Source organism: Aptenodytes patagonicus, chromosome 7 (assembly GCF_965638725.1).
Source record: "Aptenodytes patagonicus chromosome 7, bAptPat1.pri.cur, whole genome shotgun sequence".
Classification (NCBI taxonomy): domain Eukaryota; kingdom Metazoa; phylum Chordata; class Aves; order Sphenisciformes; family Spheniscidae; genus Aptenodytes; species Aptenodytes patagonicus.
This window is the reverse complement of record NC_134955.1, coordinates 17,226,344-17,244,213: the sequence shown is the minus strand read 5'-3', so window position 1 is coordinate 17,244,213 and position 17,870 is coordinate 17,226,344. Positions and strand designations below refer to the sequence as shown.

The 17,870-nt window shown below is 42.7% G+C and overlaps 1 protein-coding gene across 2 annotated transcripts in view; it reads right to left on the bottom strand.

Moving 5' to 3' along the window:
• PTPRJ (protein tyrosine phosphatase receptor type J) overlaps positions 1 to 17,870 on the bottom strand; it is a 77,167-nt gene that overhangs the window by 6,140 nt on the left and 53,157 nt on the right. The window contains exons 6-18 of one of the 2 annotated variants that reach the window (XM_076344152.1): positions 14,870 to 15,136; positions 13,968 to 14,234; positions 12,102 to 12,368; positions 10,908 to 11,174; positions 8,827 to 9,114; positions 8,437 to 8,571; positions 5,912 to 6,122; positions 5,653 to 5,771; positions 4,982 to 5,069; positions 3,312 to 3,353; positions 2,279 to 2,366; positions 1,092 to 1,182; positions 141 to 214 (exon numbers count right to left, since the gene is read on the bottom strand). In XM_076344152.1, coding sequence (XP_076200267.1) covers positions 141 to 214; positions 1,092 to 1,182; positions 2,279 to 2,366; positions 3,312 to 3,353; positions 4,982 to 5,069; positions 5,653 to 5,771; positions 5,912 to 6,122; positions 8,437 to 8,571; positions 8,827 to 9,114; positions 10,908 to 11,174; positions 12,102 to 12,368; positions 13,968 to 14,234; positions 14,870 to 15,136 — 2,204 coding nt within the window. Of the gene's footprint in view, positions 1 to 140; positions 215 to 1,091; positions 1,583 to 2,278; positions 2,367 to 3,311; positions 3,354 to 4,981; positions 5,070 to 5,652; positions 5,772 to 5,911; positions 6,123 to 8,436; positions 8,572 to 8,826; positions 9,115 to 10,907; positions 11,175 to 12,101; positions 12,369 to 13,967; positions 14,235 to 14,869; positions 15,137 to 17,870 lie in introns of those variants that run through there. The other variant, XM_076344153.1, reaches the window with a different exon arrangement.

Sequence of the window (17,870 nt, the reverse complement as noted above, 5' to 3'; positions counted from 1 at the left end):
AGAAGAAAAAACACAAAATACACACACACACACTTGTATCAATGAGACAAAAAAAGCCAATTTTAAACACCATTATGACCTGTTAAGCCTGCATCATAAAGATACACGTTATATCTCATTTCAACTAATGAAGCACTTACAGGCATATAGTTTGCATTAATATAATCATCAGTTGCAGAGCTTTGATCTGAAAGTTTAACACGAGAAATATCATCTGCAGAAAGAAAAAAAGGAAAAGAAAGTTATGAATTTTAGAACTAGAACCTTTCAGCAAATTACTGCTTAATTAATGCATAGTTTCTAAATAAAAGGTGTTTTAGAACAATGTGCATGTTAAGAATAAGGATATAACTTTAGGAATCATAAATAGCAGTAGTTTAGAATTTTTATAATGAAAGACTTCAGAAAAATGAGTGACCAGAATAAAAATTCAGAATACTCACAGATTTTTATTTTTTTTTTTTAAACATGGTTTGTTTTTCCATATTTGTGTATTTTTTAATCCAACGTGAAATGTACTATAGTTTTAATCACTGGAGAAAACTAGGTAATTTGTCTCCTGCTGCCATTGCAGCTCATGTTTTTCCTCCAAAGCATCCCTAAGTACCCGCCACTGTTCACCTTCCAATTCCTTCTTACACTCTGCTACGTCAGGGTGCCCACAGACAGCTTGGCAGGGCTTCAGCTCTTAGTCTGTCTGCAAAGCTGGCCAGCAGAGTCTTAATATTTCTCATAGCTCTGCACATTTGTCTGTCCGTAGTTAACCGTTAACCTCTTGTTTTTTCAATCTGGACTGCAAGTTTCTCACAAATGGAAAACTAAAATTATTTAATTAAGGGAAAGTTCTGTAAGGAGCTTTCTTGAGGGAAACTTTGGGAACTTTAGGGAACATTCTTGAGGGAAAGCTCTTTAGGTTTGCTTATACAGTGATTTTGGGAAAGCAGCAGCCCAAATTCATTCATTTGGAAACTGACAACATTAATCCCTCTTTGAAACCTCTGGGTACTATTAAAGACAGATTAGCCAAACCCAAGGTTTTTCACCTAAAAACTCAACCAGTAGAAGATACAAAACCAAAGAGAGTAACTCACATGGTAAGACATTGTTGTATCTATTTTTTCCCCTGTTCTCCGCAAGTTCAGCAGCAAATTTGGGCTGATGAACACCAGCTGACTTGAGTTCCTACAATAAAAGGAGGATTCGTGAGCACCTGGTTCTGGTTTAGGAATCATACACACATGACAAACAGACAAATACTCCAAACACTCTTGGCCTTTGCTGTAAAAGTAGGCATGTTAAACTGGAATAAATGACAATAAAAATCAGCTTTTTACAGAGTGGGAGGGCAACAGTGGCAAACCAGCTAGAGGAGGGATTAATACAGAATGTAGGAATAGTAGTGTATTTAAAACCCAGAAACAGTTTTGCAGACACTGACATCAACTGCACACTCATTCTGACCCCAAGGCAGTGAACTACTTAGCGTAAGCTTTGCAGACGTTACAGGGAGAAAAGGAGCAAGTACGTCACGAAAGGACTGAAGGAAGCAAAATCTGAGAGGAAGGCAAGGCGGAGCACCAGCCTGCAAAGTACAATAAAAGGAACAGAATTTGATCTGGAAAGAAGAAGAAAGTCAATTGATAGGTTCAAGGAGATAAAAAAAAAAAATGAGATTCTTTAACAGCAGACATGACAACACAGAATCCTTACTAACACTTGATTCCTGTCTTTTGTACCTTATAACAATTGAGCTTTAGTACATTTCATAGAAAAACAGTTGTGGTCACTAAGGAAATCATAATTGCTGTTTCTCTGACTGCTCCTTCGAGCTATTCACAGGTGTGATTTGCAGATCACACCTATACATTCAAGGACTCAGTGATATTAGCAAGACACCTATCTTGCTGTGTAGAAAAACAAAAACAAGATTAAAAAAACAACGCGCAGAAAAGTTAAATAGCTTTCCCTAGGCTAACTCTGTAGTGCAACTAGGGCAAGGACTCTGGAGATCCTGGCTCTGGTGAGAGCTCCGAGCAGCAGGCCATGCTATAAGCTCACAGGTAGAGATAACGGTTCAGTATGTGAAGTATTTATCATGCATTTCAACTAAATTTGGAGCTGAATCAGGGAAGGGAAGGCTATACATGCAGCTTAATAATCTCTATAATAAAGGTCCCTTCTCTTCCCCTTCAGTAAGCCTCACATACACTCCATAGGAAAGCTAATTTGCCTTTCCAAAAACGTTTGTCATGAAGCTCTCTCCACTGAGGGCACATACCTCATACTCTTCAGCAAAACCACAGTTGGAGTCTGCTTGCTGCTTCTTAAAGTAGGACTCAAAGTTCTCCACTTTAATCATTTTTGATCTACGATGAGAAAAGTCATGTGTTGGTAACTGGTATTAGGTAAACAAACCATGAATTCAGTTAATGTGTTAGAAAGCATGCTTTACTTACTTCTTGACTCTTCAGGGGAGGGTGGGGGGAAGAAAAAAAGGTTGATTAGACACATGCAGCTGTATTTTTCACTACGTGAATCTAAGAATGAAAGCATGACTGTTAGTAGCAGCCACAAAACTGTGCGTTTACAGGGGACAGGATATCAAGCATAGCATTGAGCTGATCTGTTAAACCAAGAAGATAATAGCACATCCTTCAGGAGAAGAATATCACAGAAGGGTCAGTCAGCCGCCTCTGTGCTTCCATCAGATTGGCCCCATTCCCTGGTGTATTTTATGTCAACTGTCAAAGTCTACACAGGTGGGACTTTATGAGATGCTCCGGCCACGCCTTTCCATCAATAGAAAAATTGGTGCAAGAACCAATAGTGTGATTTAATTGCACTGCCTGGGACTTCCAATATATTGTGGTTACCCTCCCATGGCCAACTTTTACAATCTCAACATTACCTGAACTAATGGCTCAGCACAAAGTAGTCATAAAGCAAAGGAAAATTTAGGTCACAGTGCAGAATTTTGGTTATGTGCACTTTATCAACAGTTTGGATTGTTTCCTCAACGGGCACAGAAGCCTACATTTCATCCAAACATCCTGTTTTTCAAAACTACGTGGAGCATTTGTGTATCTAATAGCGATCCATAAAGCAAGCACTCAAATCCCTGCGGCAGCTCTAGATGTCTCGATCAATATGATTATTTTTAGTCTGCAGGCTGGAGTCTTTAAATTCCATGAAGAATTAATACTGCAAAATTCTATATAAAACTGCACAGAAAACAAGTATCAGGGTTCAGAGTAAGTTTTGCAAATATCACTTGAGCTCACAAAACAATGTGTGAAAGGATATGAACTTACTTAATTGGAGAAAAGGACACTTCAGTATTTCTTTTATCCTTCCTATAAGGCAAAAGAAAACACCACAATAGGTTCACAGTAGAATTTAATGGAACGCATATGACATTTCTCACAACAGCTATTTCCTGTGCCTGTTCAGAATAATTTCTTTTAAAGCATCTCATTCTGTGCAAGAAAAGCCTCCTGAGGCAAACCTTACACCTGCACTAAGAATAAAATACTTCATCCTTCATTCAGTGATGTTGTGCAATGGGACTGTTGGAACCAGAGGACATAGTTTGGTGGAAGCAGCACATCGAGGGATCTGCACTGCTACCTAACATCTCAGGAGAATTGCTACTAATCCCAGAATCCCTACAGTGAGTGTTCAACAGTGATGTGTCAGTGGTACTGAAAGTGGTAGTTGGATGAAAATAAGTGTTCCTAGCTTTAAAGGAAGCTCTTTATTCTCCACAGCTACTGGACACACTTGTAAGAATAACAGCAGTTAATCAAAGAAGCTAAGAAAACTGAACTAAGGGCCCTACAGCTAACTCTTTAGAAAGGATGATCAGAAGCAGGAAAAAGCCTTTGTGGACTCAAGTCCCAGATTATTTGGAAAAGATTGGAAACTAAGAGGCCAGCTCAAACCCTAGGCAACTCATCAGCTTCTGGAAACTCCAGAATGGAAGTTTCATGTGACAGGCCATCAAGCAATTAAAAAGTGTGATTAATGGGTATTTTCTAATAAAACCATCTAAGATACAATTACATATGTCTTTTAGCAAAATAATTTGTGATGTTTGCTCACTTCTGACTGAATTACTTCATCAGCATGCATGAATTCAGAAGAGCTAAACAAATCTTAACTTGTTAGTTTTTAACTATGGGGTTGAACAAAGTCATTTAACTAGTTTGATACATAAACTCTAATCTCTAACATACAAACAAGATTTTTAAAAGAAAGTATTTTAAAGCACCATGACAGAAGTGTATAAAACACTGCATCAAAAGAAGCATGGCCAGCAGGTCGAGGGAGGGGATTCTGCCCCTCTACTCTGCTCTGGTGAGACCCCACCTGGAGTACTGCGTCCAGCTCTGGAGCCCTCAGCATAAGAAAGACATGGACCTGTTGGAGTGGGTCCAGAAGAGGGCCATGAAAATGATCAGGGGGATAGAACACCTCTCCTATGAAGAAAGGCTGAGAGAGCTGGGGTTGTTCAGCCTAGAGAAGGGAAGGCTTTGGGGAGACCTTGTTGCAGCCTATCAGTACTTAAAGGGGGCTTATAAAAAAAGATGGCGGCAAACTTTTTAGCAGGGCCTGTTGCAACAGGACAAGGGGGAATAGCTTTAAACTAAAGGGGAGTAGATTTAGACTAGATATAAGGAAGAAATTTTTTTTACACTGAGGGTGGTGAAACACTGGAAGAGGTTGCCCAGAGAGGAGGTGGATGCCCCATCCCTGGAAACATTCAAGGTCAGGTTGGACGGGGCTCTGAGCAACCTGATCTAGTTGAAGATGTCCCTGCCCACGGCAGGGGGGGTTGGACTAGATGACCTTTAGAGGTCCCTTCCAACCCAAATGATTCTACGATTCTAAAACAGAAAGAGAGGCCTTTTTAGGAGAAAGATACAGAAGTGAAATACTGGTGCTCCTCATCACAACAAATACAGTAACGAACACACATTACCTTCTCCTTCTCCAAAATATGAAACCCCCAATAGCAACTACAGCCAATATAGCTAAAAGGCATCCAATAACAGCTCCAGCAATAACACCTGATAAAAGAGAACAAGTATTACTCATTATTGATTTACCTCTTTGGTAATGATCTAACTCAATCAACATGCTACAAGAGAACCTCACAAGTCACAGAACACACTCCACTCTACTAAAGATCTTTTCTTTACTGTGTCCTTTGGCAGTACCAGTATTGAAAGCTCATTAGGAATAACAACACAAGGATGATAAATTAATAAAAAATTGGGATCAAAGGACCAGTATTTACATTCCAACACACCCGCTTCTAATTTACCAGAACTGTTAGAACATCAGCTGCTTTTTGCTACTTGTTTCTGTACCAAAGTCTCACTGTGCCATCCAATTCCTTTTAACATGCCATAAGTGGCACAGCTTTTGGTTACTTCCATAGTGGAAGTCACACATGGAAAAAAAGAGGTCACCCGCAGAACTAGCAAGGTATGAATTTACAGAGCAGTGTCACTGCAAAGCTAGAAAGGAACAGTCCATCACAGGGAAACCAATGGCTGTTTTGCTATTATGAAACTTGCCACAATTAAGGGATCTCCACACAGTGTATGTGCGCCAAGCCGCCAGTCCTATATTTGACATTAACTATACCTGGATCCTGGGGTAGCAAAACCGCCTTAGAACAGGGTGAAAACGATACATAACTATCTTCCCCCACAATGATGTTGGCCATAGTAAAGGTTATATTAGTGAAACCTGCAACACTTGCCCTGTTGATAAGGGAGAAGAAAAAAAACACAGGTGCATTAGATAGTTTTAACAGCCTTAAGCAAGATCTGTAACCTTTTCATTAGATGATTTTAGATTTCAACTGCAGCAAAATTAACAAACAACAGTTTGACATAAATACCTGTATGAATGAAGTGGAATCAATGGTCCATTTTCGTAGCCATACATTGTGTTTCCCTTGCCTACATTAACGATGTTTGTACCATTCTGAGAATGGAAAGAAGGTGATTTTGTTTGCTCTGTATCTATAACATATGTTACATAGGCGACTGTCATCTTCTTCTTGAAATCTTTGTACGTGTTGTTCAATTCAGACTTCAAAGACTCACAACCTTCAGGAAAAAACAAGGCTATATGTGGTATACATCATCTGCTGATTTTGTATCAATCAGCACAGTGGCTGAAGTGGTAATACAGTGTGTCACATTAACCACAATTATCATTACTCCATAAATACTGCCCAAAATGAAAGGCTGAGTGCAACACACAATCTCAGAAATCTCTTCTACTGCAGTGCAATCTACTGAACTACCTCCCTACTCCCCAATGTTATTTGTTTTAATCTCCTTTTGGTTTTACTTCTACCATGTACAGTGAAGCTTCTCTGTAAAGGTACATTAGTAGTATCCTCGTGGACAAACTTCACTAGACAAGTCACTCATATCCATACGCACTCTATCAACTATCATATGTAGAGAGTATAATGCAAACAGTGTATAAGTAGTCAATTGGTATTTGTTAACATTGTGCTACCCAAACAGCATCAAGGCTCATTCAGGGTGACACTAAACTCGTCCTGACCTATACTTCCTTGCTGTGTCTTACAAGAAGTCTCAGACCTAAACCCTAAGAGACAAAGGAGTTAGTTTCTGCCTTTTCTTGACATAGACAAGCGTTGGACAAACCAGTGATCAGAACAGTTTCTCTTCCAGAAGACTAAGAAGAACATGCTATCGCAGTCAAACAGTGACCAACAGGACACCATCTGCAGAACAGCATCACTTTACAGTGTCTGTTTTAAGAAGATGTTTTAAGACAAGGTTTGATCTGCCACCAGTGAGCTGGTGGCTCACTGCCACCAGCAGTGAAGCTCTCATCAACCATAACTGTGCAGGAACAGGGTGCAAGACAGCTCTTCTAAAGCACTAGTTTGGTTACATTAAAAGCAGCTGAGGTTGCAGTTAACTCAGTTGCCTAGAAATGGGTGTTCAATACTACCTGACATACGTTATATGTCTTGTTTGGTCCTTAGTTTCCATTCCAAAAGGATGTACATCCCGGGTTATAACTGCAGCTCCTTGTGGATGTCTTGGACATCACCCTAGGACATCTCAAACAGCCTTAGACACCATCGCTTACACAACTAAAGTCCCCTCTGTCTATCCTAAAGGTAATGATGTCTGTTTTAAGACAGAGAAACACATCTCAAACATATTAAGGCTATTTCAACACTATAAAGCTGAAGCAATGCTTGGCCATAAGGATGATTTTCTGCTCCTATCAAAACATTCAGACTCTGTATTATACATACAGGCGATCTTCCTTCCTTATTTCTCCCAATCACACCTTGAAAGTCTTCTTTCTTGAATATCTTGCAATCAAAACTACACAGAAGAACGCACTGAATCTCATCAAGACTAAACAGGACTGGCTGAAGGTACAAGCAGAGCTGTTGCTGTGTGCAAGAGTGACATGCAAACCAGCAACTCTGGTGCAGCTGAGTAGGCATGTGAAAAATAGGAATTTTCTGCACTGATGTACTACATTATATATATATCCGGGCATTTCTTGGACATATATTGTATGGAAAACCACAGAAGAAAGATCTACAGTCAAACTGCTGCAAGATGAATTTCCAGTGTTAAGACAAAGAATAAGCATGAATATCAAATCCCACTTGGGGGAAAACTATCTCCATCAGCTACTTTATTCCTCCAGTGCACTGGCAGAAAAGAGAAGAAGAAGTTCAACTAGAACCTACACTGCAAAGGTAAGTTCCTTAATTTTATGATTTATCACTAGACATTCACCAGTTAAAGACGCTTCTCTGTTTTGATGCTTTAAAGAGGTGAGTTTGATAGACTACCCTCTAGTTTTCCATGGCATTCAACCTCCCATGGCATGTAATGCTGACAATGCTATTCAAGTCTTCCACCTGCATCCCATCTCTCTCAGTTAATAAAGTATTTTAAGTAAAATCAGAAGGAAAGCACTCTCTCTTGTTTTTTGGTTGTTTTTTTTTTTTAAAGATCTTACTGCAGATATTTTCCAGCTGAAGATATACATTCCAAAGCTGCTTATATTAGTAGCTCTGAAAATTATTCTGTGGGATAAAAAAAGGATACTACACAATCTTGTGGCAGGAATCACTGGCAAATCAAGATGGCAACAGCACAGTGGCAATACATATGAGACATATAGAAGGATAAATCAGGCTGGAAAAGGCTGAATGAAAACAGTGGCTTTCTGAAAACGAGGAGTGATCTGACTTCAAGCAAGCAAGGTATTTGCCTCAATTTTTGAAAGGTGATTGAAAAATACTGTCAGCTTTTTCTCTAACCATTTAACACCTATTTACAGTTTAAAACATAATGCTGTCTGATAAATTGTTTCACACAGCTACAAGAGAATATCATAACATCTTACTTTGTTCTTCTGTTGTGATCATTACTGCATAGGCTTTTAATGGTCCATTCACTGACTCAAAATCAGAGAATTCAACAGACAACGAGCTGTGGCTGACTGCCTTGACTGAAGGAGCTTTGCTTGGAGCAGGTGGGTCTACAAACAGAAATATTTTTTAGTAACTTAATGACTGATAAAGAAAAGTTTTCCAAACAAGAAAATGCTGTAATACTGATGCTGTTCATATAAAGCATATTTATTGTGCATCACATTAGATTTTGCATGAATGTAGTGTTTTATTCATAATCTGTAGGCTGATAATGTACTGCATATCAAATCTGGTATTCTGCAACCATGAAGTTAATATTTTGGTTCTATGAATATCTTTCATTCTCAAATCTTAATGCTTACCAGTAATGCTCGTATTACACATTTTCTGCACTGGAGGGCTTTCAGAACTATTTGAAAGAGTTGCAATAGTAACATTATAGGTGCTGAAATAATCTAAAGATGCTGTTCTGAAGGTTTTCTCTGAGCCTTCTCTCATGCAGGATGGAGCCCGTTCTTCTTTTTCCCATGTATTATTAAATATTTTAATTTTGAAGCCAGAATTGTTACCAGAAGGACACTCCCACTTAAGCATTAGGGAAGACTGCTTGGCCACTGGTTCACACTGAAATAAATTTACTGAGGCAGGAACTGAAAAGAAAAGAGGAAAAAAAGGAGTAAGAAATCAAGTATTGTAGTAAATAGAAAAAGTTGTCTATTTGTAAGTTCTGTGTACAAACGTTTGTAAAACTTCAGTATTCCTTTCCACTTTTAAAAAGATGAAACTACTGCCTACAAGAACTTGCTACCCTATAAAGAAGAGAAGCATTTAGCACATTAAATACACAGACCTCTTCTGTGCTAACTCTTCTGCAAACAGGTTTAACTCAGAAAATTTAGGTTGAGTATCTGTCAAGATCAGCAAAGTTTTCAAAATACTGTTCAACCATTAAGCATACCACTCAAAGAACATTTTTAAAGTAGTATGTAGATTGACGCTAACTCTTTGTATAATTACGTAAAACTCTTAGTGGCCAACAAATAAGAAAACTAATATAAGCCCCGTGCATTAAAAGCATAGCAGTAGCCACCCTTAAGAGCAGCAACTACAACATGTCAGTTGTGTGAGAGTCCTATAAGACACAATGTAAAAATTGCAACCTTATGACCAGATACAAAAAGTTATTTAAAAAGTTAACGTAGCAGTAACACTGAGAAGAAAGGTCCCTCTAAACTAAACATCTTATAAAACTTAGCCTTCAAGACCAAAACTCTTATAACTTCTACAAATGTAACAGAGCAAATTTATTTCCTCTCTTGATGAAGAAGTACTTAGTACTTCCAAATACAGGGGTAAAAGGCTCATGGACTAAATTATTTTGTTATTAAAAAGGGGTATTATTTTAAGAAACTAAGGAGAAGCACAATTGTGTACTAGAAGAAACAGATTTGGTGAAAAGATAGATGTGAGTGTCTGGGACTTATTTCTACTGCATTTTATAAATATTTCTTTCCCTTCAGTAACACTGCCAGCTATGCCTACAAATACAGTGACATTATAGAAGGTTCCAGGGTTTATGTCTGTAATAACAGCTCTGGTGACACTGGATGTCTGGTTTCTAGAGGAGGAACCATGACTTTGGATCTCTATCCTGTAGGTGTAGTTAGAAGAAGTATCATCTGTGCTCCATGGGGGGGGGGGGGAATCAGAGACCAGCATACTCCGCCCAGATTGGAAAACGGAACTGGGCTCTGTGAAAGTCAAGCTGAGACTCCATCAATGCTCACGAGTATTTGCTGACAAACACAGACAGAAAAAGCAGAGGTACGGCCACACTTCCATGTTTTGGACAGACTGAACATTATGAGTAGCCAAGCAGCACTTTCCCAGCATCAGAGACTCTCTTAACAGGTTCACCCTGGGGCACCTCTGGAAACCCCACTGAGGAGCTCTGGGACAGATTCACCTCACCTCAGTTAAAATGGGACGAAACGAAGGAAAGGACACAGCAGCACATATTCACAACAAGGGGGGAAAAACAGACACAGTGCCTAGCATGAGGAACGCAGGAGCACCTCAACATTCTCCTCTCTGCTGACAAGCTGAGCAGAGCAGTGTGGCTGAGAGCCACACAGCCCAGTGCTGCCCACAGCCCAGCTTCAGCCACGGGCCCCTACAACAGGGGAAGTTCCCCAGGCACAATGCACTGTGTGGGAGCCCTTCAAAATAAGGACCTGAGGGCGTCATTCACCAGGAGAAGGCAACAAAACCTCCGACAGAACCCTCTTCCACACATTAACATTGCTGACTGCAGGTAGGCCACGTGCAGCACTTCTGCCTGAAACAATATCGTGTTTCAACCCTTGGGCAGGTAGGCAGAGCCCTGTGCTGCACAGCAAAATACAGCCCACCAGAAACAAGTGTGCAAGCAACTGTGACTTACTTGTATACAGCCTTATGGACACCCCTTCTCCTTCCGTCTCACCATCAGCCGCTACTGCAAATACTGTGAAACTGTACATCGCCCCAGGGATTAACTCTGTAATTTCGACTTTGGTAACATCGGACGTCAGGTTCCTAATAGAGGTACTGCTTACAACCTCTATCCTGTACGTGTAGGAGTTGGAAGCAGTGTTGTTCACCACCCACGTTAAGTTGACAGAAGTCACGCCAACATATTCCACCTTGAGATCATGGATTGGGCTGGGCTCTGTGAAAGGCAAGACAACAATCTGTCAACCTGCAAGAACATCTGCTCACAAACATTGACAGAAGAAACACAGGCACACCACTACTTCACTCCCTTCACATCACTCATCATTTAGAGCCCAGGAGCACCCCAACAACATCACCAGGTGCTCCTGGAGGCTTTTGCATCAATGGGCAGCTAAGAGAGAACTGAAGAAAAGTCATCTTGAGTGGGATTCGTCTCCCTTTGACACTCCAAAGCAGAATCACAGGTCACCACTGTGCCAGCACTCCCAGGATTTTGCTTGGGAATTCAGTGACATGATCAAGAAAGATACAAGGTTGCAGGAGAAGGTGGGGGAAGAAGATAGTGGTGTATCTGTGCACAGCAAAAGGTAAGGAACATCAAATATCACTGGAAGAGGAACAGAGGTGATGATCCAGGCACACTGCTCCTTTGCCACCTTTCATGCCCTGAACTCAATCCTGAGCTAGCGCTGCTGAAAGCTCACTCTCCTGCTGCAGCCCAATGGCAGCCACAGGCCCCTAAATCACGGAAGTTCCCTGGGCACAACACACACTCTCTGTATGGGAGCCCTTTAAAGTAACAGTCTGAGGCCCCCATCCTCCAAGAAGTAAAGGCAGCAAAACTGCCCACACAAATCCCAGGCCAGGGAGGCAGGTTCTCGGGGGGAGTTCCTTCATTGTGTCACAGGCCTCGGTGACCACCTTCAACAACAGCTGTTTTTTAGGGGTTTTCTTTTACTTTGTTTTTAAGGTGGCAGATATGTCCCTTCCATGCAACCATCTCTGACTGCAAGCAGGCAAAGCACAGCACCTCTACCTGCAACAGTACTAAAATTCAACCCTCAGGCAGGTAGGCAGAGCCCTGTGCTGCACAGCAAAATACAGCCCACCAGAAACAAGTGTGCAAGCAACTGTGACTTACTTGTATACAGCCTTATGGACACCCCTTCTCCTTCCGTCTCACCATCAGCCGCTACTGCAAATACTGTGAAATTGTGCATCGCTCCAGGGATTAACTCTGTAATTTCGACTTTAGCAACATCGGACGTCAGGTTCCTAATAGAGGTACTGCTTACAACCTCTATCCTGTACGTGTATGAGTTGGAAGCAGTGTTGTTCACCACCCACGTTAAGTTGACAGAAGTCATGCCAACATATTCTGCCTTGAGATTAAGAACTGGTCTGGGCTCTGTGAAAAGCAAGACAACAATCTGTCAAGACAGAGAAATAAAGAAAGAAGAGCCACAGCCACATTTCCCTATTCCACATAGAATGAGCATTATTTGTAGCCAAGCAGCACTTCTACGGTATCAATGCCCAGTTTCAGACATTCATGCTGGGGCATCTCTGGAAAGTCCACAAGAGTTCTGGGGGATGTTCTCTTTATTTCATTTCACATGCTACAATTATTTGTTTCCACAGTGGGTTTCCAGATGGAGAAATAGATGGGCAACAAAGCTGGTGAAGGGTCTGGAGAACAAGTCTTATGAGGAGCGGCTGAGGAAACTGGGGTTGTTTAGCCTGGAGAAGAGGAGGCTCAGGGGAGACTTTATTGCTCTCTACAACTACCTGAAAGGAGGTTGTAGCGAGGTGGGAGGCGGTCTCTTCTCCCAAGTAACAAGTGACAGGACAAGAGGAAACAGCCTCAAGTTGCGCCAGGGGAGGTTTAGATTGGATATTAGGAAAAATTTCTTCACTGAAAGGGTTGTCAAGCACTGGAACAGGCTGCCCAGGGAAGTGGTTGAGTCACCAACCCTGGAAGTATTTAAAAGACGTGTAGACATGGCACTTAGGGACATGGTTTAGTGGTGGACTTGGCAGTGCTAGGTTAATGGTTGGACTTGATGATCTTAAAGGTCTTTTCCAACCCAAATGATTCTATGATTCTACGAAATCAGGGAAGGAAGCATAGTGCAGGGTGAGCTTAGTCTGTTAACTGAAAATTGCACCTGCGAGTCTTAATCTGAGCTCTTCAGCCCAGCCTCTCCCCAACATCAGCAGAAGGAAATGGGCTCCCTGAGCAGGTCCAACAGCTGACCCACCCTGGGGCCTGTCTCTGCAAGCCTGATTCAGCATCAACACTATGCAGACAAGACTCACCTCAGGCATCTTAGACAAGCTCATCTATTCAGTAGCAGCTCCAGGACACACTGCTTCTAATTGCTTTGTAGGGATGTTGCCTGTTCCCTTTCCACTCCTGAGCTAGACACAAAAAAAAAGATCTTCTCCTCCCATCTGTCCTTCTGATCTGGGAAAAGGTGCTATGGCACAAAGCTGACAAAAATGGCACCAATGGCACTACACTTGACAATGTGGCCCTAGGCACTGTCACATCCTACAGAAGCCCCAGGCCAGGGACTCTGCAAAGAGCTCAAAACAATCTTCAAGAACAAAAAGTCTCTGTGATCCTGGCCACCACATCCCTGCACACCATGTCTTTTGGTATAAACAGTGATAACCTGCTCCCAGAAGCACTGTAGGTGGCCCATTCAGCCCTCAAGTCTAGAGAAAGTCATGCTGTTGTAGCAGCTGGATCTCTACACAGTCTTGTGCAGCCAAGCTGATGAAATAACTGCTTTACAGGCAATGCATGCACACACACAGACACATACAATCTCAGTCCTTTTCCCTTTTACCAAAGACCACTTGGCACTCATGCTCACAGGCACCTGGAGCAAAGCAACACTACAATGAGAAACAGTACAAAGTTGGAAACCCAAGGTAAAAAACAGGGCAATTTGGTACAAACTGCATGTTTACTTGCAATTGAGAGGCACCATTTCCTTACTTGTATACAGCCTTATGGACACCCCTTCTCCTTCTGTCTCACCATCAGCCGCTACTGCAAATACTGTGAAACTGTACATCGCCCCAGGGATTAACTCTGTAATTTCGACTTTGGTAACATCGGACGTCAGGTTCCTAATAGAGGTACTGCTTACAACCTCTATCCTGTACGTGTAGGAGTTGGAAGCAGAGTCATTCACCGCCCATGTTAAGTTGACAGAAGTCACGCCAACATATTCCACCTTGAGATCATGGATTGGGCTGGGCTCTGTGAAAGGCAAGACAACAATCTGTCAACCTGCAAGAACATCTGCTCACAAACATTGACAGAAGAAACACAGGCACACCACTACTTCACTCCCTTCACATCGCTCGTCATTTAGAGCCCAGGAGCACCCCAACAACATCACCAGGTGCTCCTGGAGGCTTTTGCATCAATGGGCAGCTAAGAGAGAACTGAAGAAAAGTCATCTTGAGTGGGATTCGTCTCCCTTTGACACTCCAAAGCAGAAGCACAGGTGACCACTGTGCCAGCACTCCCAGGGCTTCCCTTGGGAATCTAGAGAGGTGGGCAGGAAAGGGATGAGTATGGTGGGGAAGGAAGGGGTTTTTTTGGGTTGGTTGGTTAGTTTTTGGTTTTGTTGTTGTTGTGGAGGATTGTTTGTTTTGGGGTGGGGGGGGTTGGAGGGAGTTTGGTGTTTTAAACACCCACCACCCCCCCAAAAAAAAGTAAAAAAAAAAAAAATCGGGGCTATGTTTCTTCTACACATCAACATCCCATTCTTAGTAGACAGCCCAGGTAAGGCTTGTATTATATTTCAACCCTCAGGCACGTAGGCAGAGCCATGAGCTGCAGAGCAAAATATGATCCACCAGAAAGAGCGGCAAGCAACTGTGACTTACTTGTATACAGCCTTATGGACACCCCTTCTCCTTCCGTCTCACCATCAGCTGCTACTGCAAATACTGTGAAACTGTACATCGCCCCAGGGATTAACTCTGTAATTTCGACTTTGGTGACATCGGACGTCAGGTTCCTAATAGAGGTATCATTTACAACCTCTATCCTGTACGTGTAGGAGTTGGAAGCAGAGTCATTCACCGCCCATGTTAAGTTGACAGAAGTCACGCCAACATATTCCACCTTGAGATCATGGATTGGGCTGGGCTCTGTGAAAGGCAAGACAACAATCTGTCAACCTGCAAGAACATCTGCTCACAAACATTGACAGAAGAAACACAGGCACACCACTACTTCACTCTCTTCACATCACTCGTCATTTAGAGCCCAGGAGCACCCCAACAACATCACCAGGTGCTCCTGGAGGCTTTTGCATCAATGGGCAGCTAAGAGAGAACTGAAGAAAAGTCATCTTGAGTGGGATTCGTCTCCCTTTGACACTCCAAAGCAGAAGCAGAGGCCATCACTCTTGACAGCACTCCCAGGGCTTCCCTTGGGAATCTAGAGAGGTGGGAAGGAAAGGGAATAGCATAGACTGGCATAATTTCAGTTGGAAGGGACCTATAACAATCATCTAGTCCAACTGCCTGACCAATTCAGGGCTGACCAAAAGTTAAAGCATGGTATTAAAGGCATTGTCCAAATGCCTCAAACACTGACAGGCTTGGAGCATCGACCACCTCTCTAGGAAGCCTGTTCCAGTGTTTGACCACCCTCTCAGTAAAGAAATGCTTCCTAGTGTCAAGTCTAAACCTCCCCTGGTGCAGTTTTGAACCATTCCCAGACATCCTGCCACTGGATCCCAGGGAGAGGAGATCAGCACTTCCCTCTCCACGTCCTCTTCTCAAGAAGCTGTAGAGAGCAATGAGGTCGCCCCTCAGCCTCCTTTTCTCCAAACTAGACAAACCCAGAGTCCTTAGCCGCTCCTCACAGGACACTCCTTCCAGCCCTTTCACCAGCTTTGTGGCCCTCCTCTGGACGCATTCAAGGACCTTCACATCCTTCCTAAATTGCCGGGGCCCAGAACTGCACACAGTACTCAAGGTGAGGCTGCACCAACGCTGAATACAGCGGGATAATCACCTCTTTTGACTGGCTGGTTATACTGTGTTTGATGCACCCCAGGGTACAGTTTGTCCTCTTGGCTGCCAGGGCACACCACTGACTCGTACTGAGCCTGCTGTCAACCAGCACCCCCAGATCCCTTTCTGCAGGGCTGCTCTCCAGCCACTCCTCTCCCAATTTACACTTGTGCCTAGTGTTACTCCGTCCCAGGTGCAGAATCTGGCATTTGGACTTGTTAAATATCATGCCATTAATCATTGCCCAATGCTCCAGTCTATCTAGATCCCTCTGCAAGGCCTCTTGTCCTTCAAGAGAGTCAACAGCACCTCCCAGTTCGGCATCATTAGCAAACTTGCTAATGGTGCATTCAACTCCTGCATCCAGCTCGTTGACAAATATATTGAACAGAACTGGCCCTAGGATTGAACCCTGAGGAACACCGCTGGTGACCGGTCACCAGCCAGATGTAGCCCCATTCACTGCAACCCTTTGAGCTCTGCCCTTCAGCCAGTTCTTCACCCAGTGCACCATGAACCCACTCATCCCACACTTGGACAACTTGTCCAGAAGGATGCTGTGAGGGACAGTACCAAAAGCCTTACTAAAATCCAGAAAAACTACATCCACCGCCTTCCCTTCATCCACTAGGCGGGTGGCCTTATCATAGAAGGACGTCAAATTAGTTAAACAGGACTTTCCCTTTGTGAACCCATGTTGACTGTGCCTGATGATTGCATTATTCTTTAAATGCCTTTCAATAGTACCCAGTATGATCTTCTCCATAATTTTTCCAGGAACTGAGGTTATACTAACAGGGTCTTCCCTCACGCCCTTCTTGTGAATCGGAATAACATTAGCTAGCTTCCAGTCAGCAGGGATCTCCCCAGACTCCCAAGACCTTTGGTAGATGATCGAAAGGGGTCCTGCTGTAACATCCACTAGCTCCTTCAGTACTCTGGGATGAGTACATCAGGCCCCATGGACTTGTGAACATTCAGCTGATACAGCTGGTCCCTTGCAATTTCAGTGTCCACAAATGGAAAGTCACTGTTCCCGCACTCGTGATCCTCCAACTCAGATCTTGGGATGCCCGGTCCCCTATCTGTACTATTAAAGACTGAGGCAAAAAAAAAGCATTGAATGCCTCTGCCTTTTCTTCATCCCTATTAGTCAGGTGACCATCTTCAACAAGTATCAGTCCAATGTTTTCTTTAGACCTCCTCTTGCTATTAACATACTTAAAAAAGCCTTTTTTTTTTGTCTGACACAACACTGGCCAGTTTCAACTCTAATTGTGTTTTGGCCTTTCATGTCTTCTCCCTGCATATACGAACCACAGCTCTGTGATCTTCCTACAAAGCCTGACCTTGCTTCCAGAGATCATACAATTTCTTTTTCCTCTTGAGCTCCACAAGGATTTCCCTATTCAGCCAAGCTGGTCTTCTGCCCTGCTTGCTTGACTTTTGACACAGTGGAATTGCCTGCTCCTGTGCTTCTAAAAGGTGCTTCTTAAAAACTAACCAGCACTCATGGACTCCTAAGCCCTCAAAAGCAGACTCCCAGGGTACTCTGCTAAGTAGCTCCCTGAATAACTTAAAGTTTGCTCTCTTGAAGTCCAGAGTAGCAACTCTGCTGTCTTTTTTTCTTATAACACTAAAAATTTTACACTCAACCATTTAATGATCACTGCGGCCAAGACAGCCACATCCCACAGGAGTCCTTCTCTATTCACAAATAGTAAGTCTAAGAGGGCATCTTTCCTATTTGGCTGGCTGACTACTTGTGACAAGAAGTTATTTCCCATATGAAGAGATATGAGGAGATGAGGACGGAGGGGAAGGAAAGTGGGTTTTGTTTGGCTGGTTTTGCTTTGGTTTT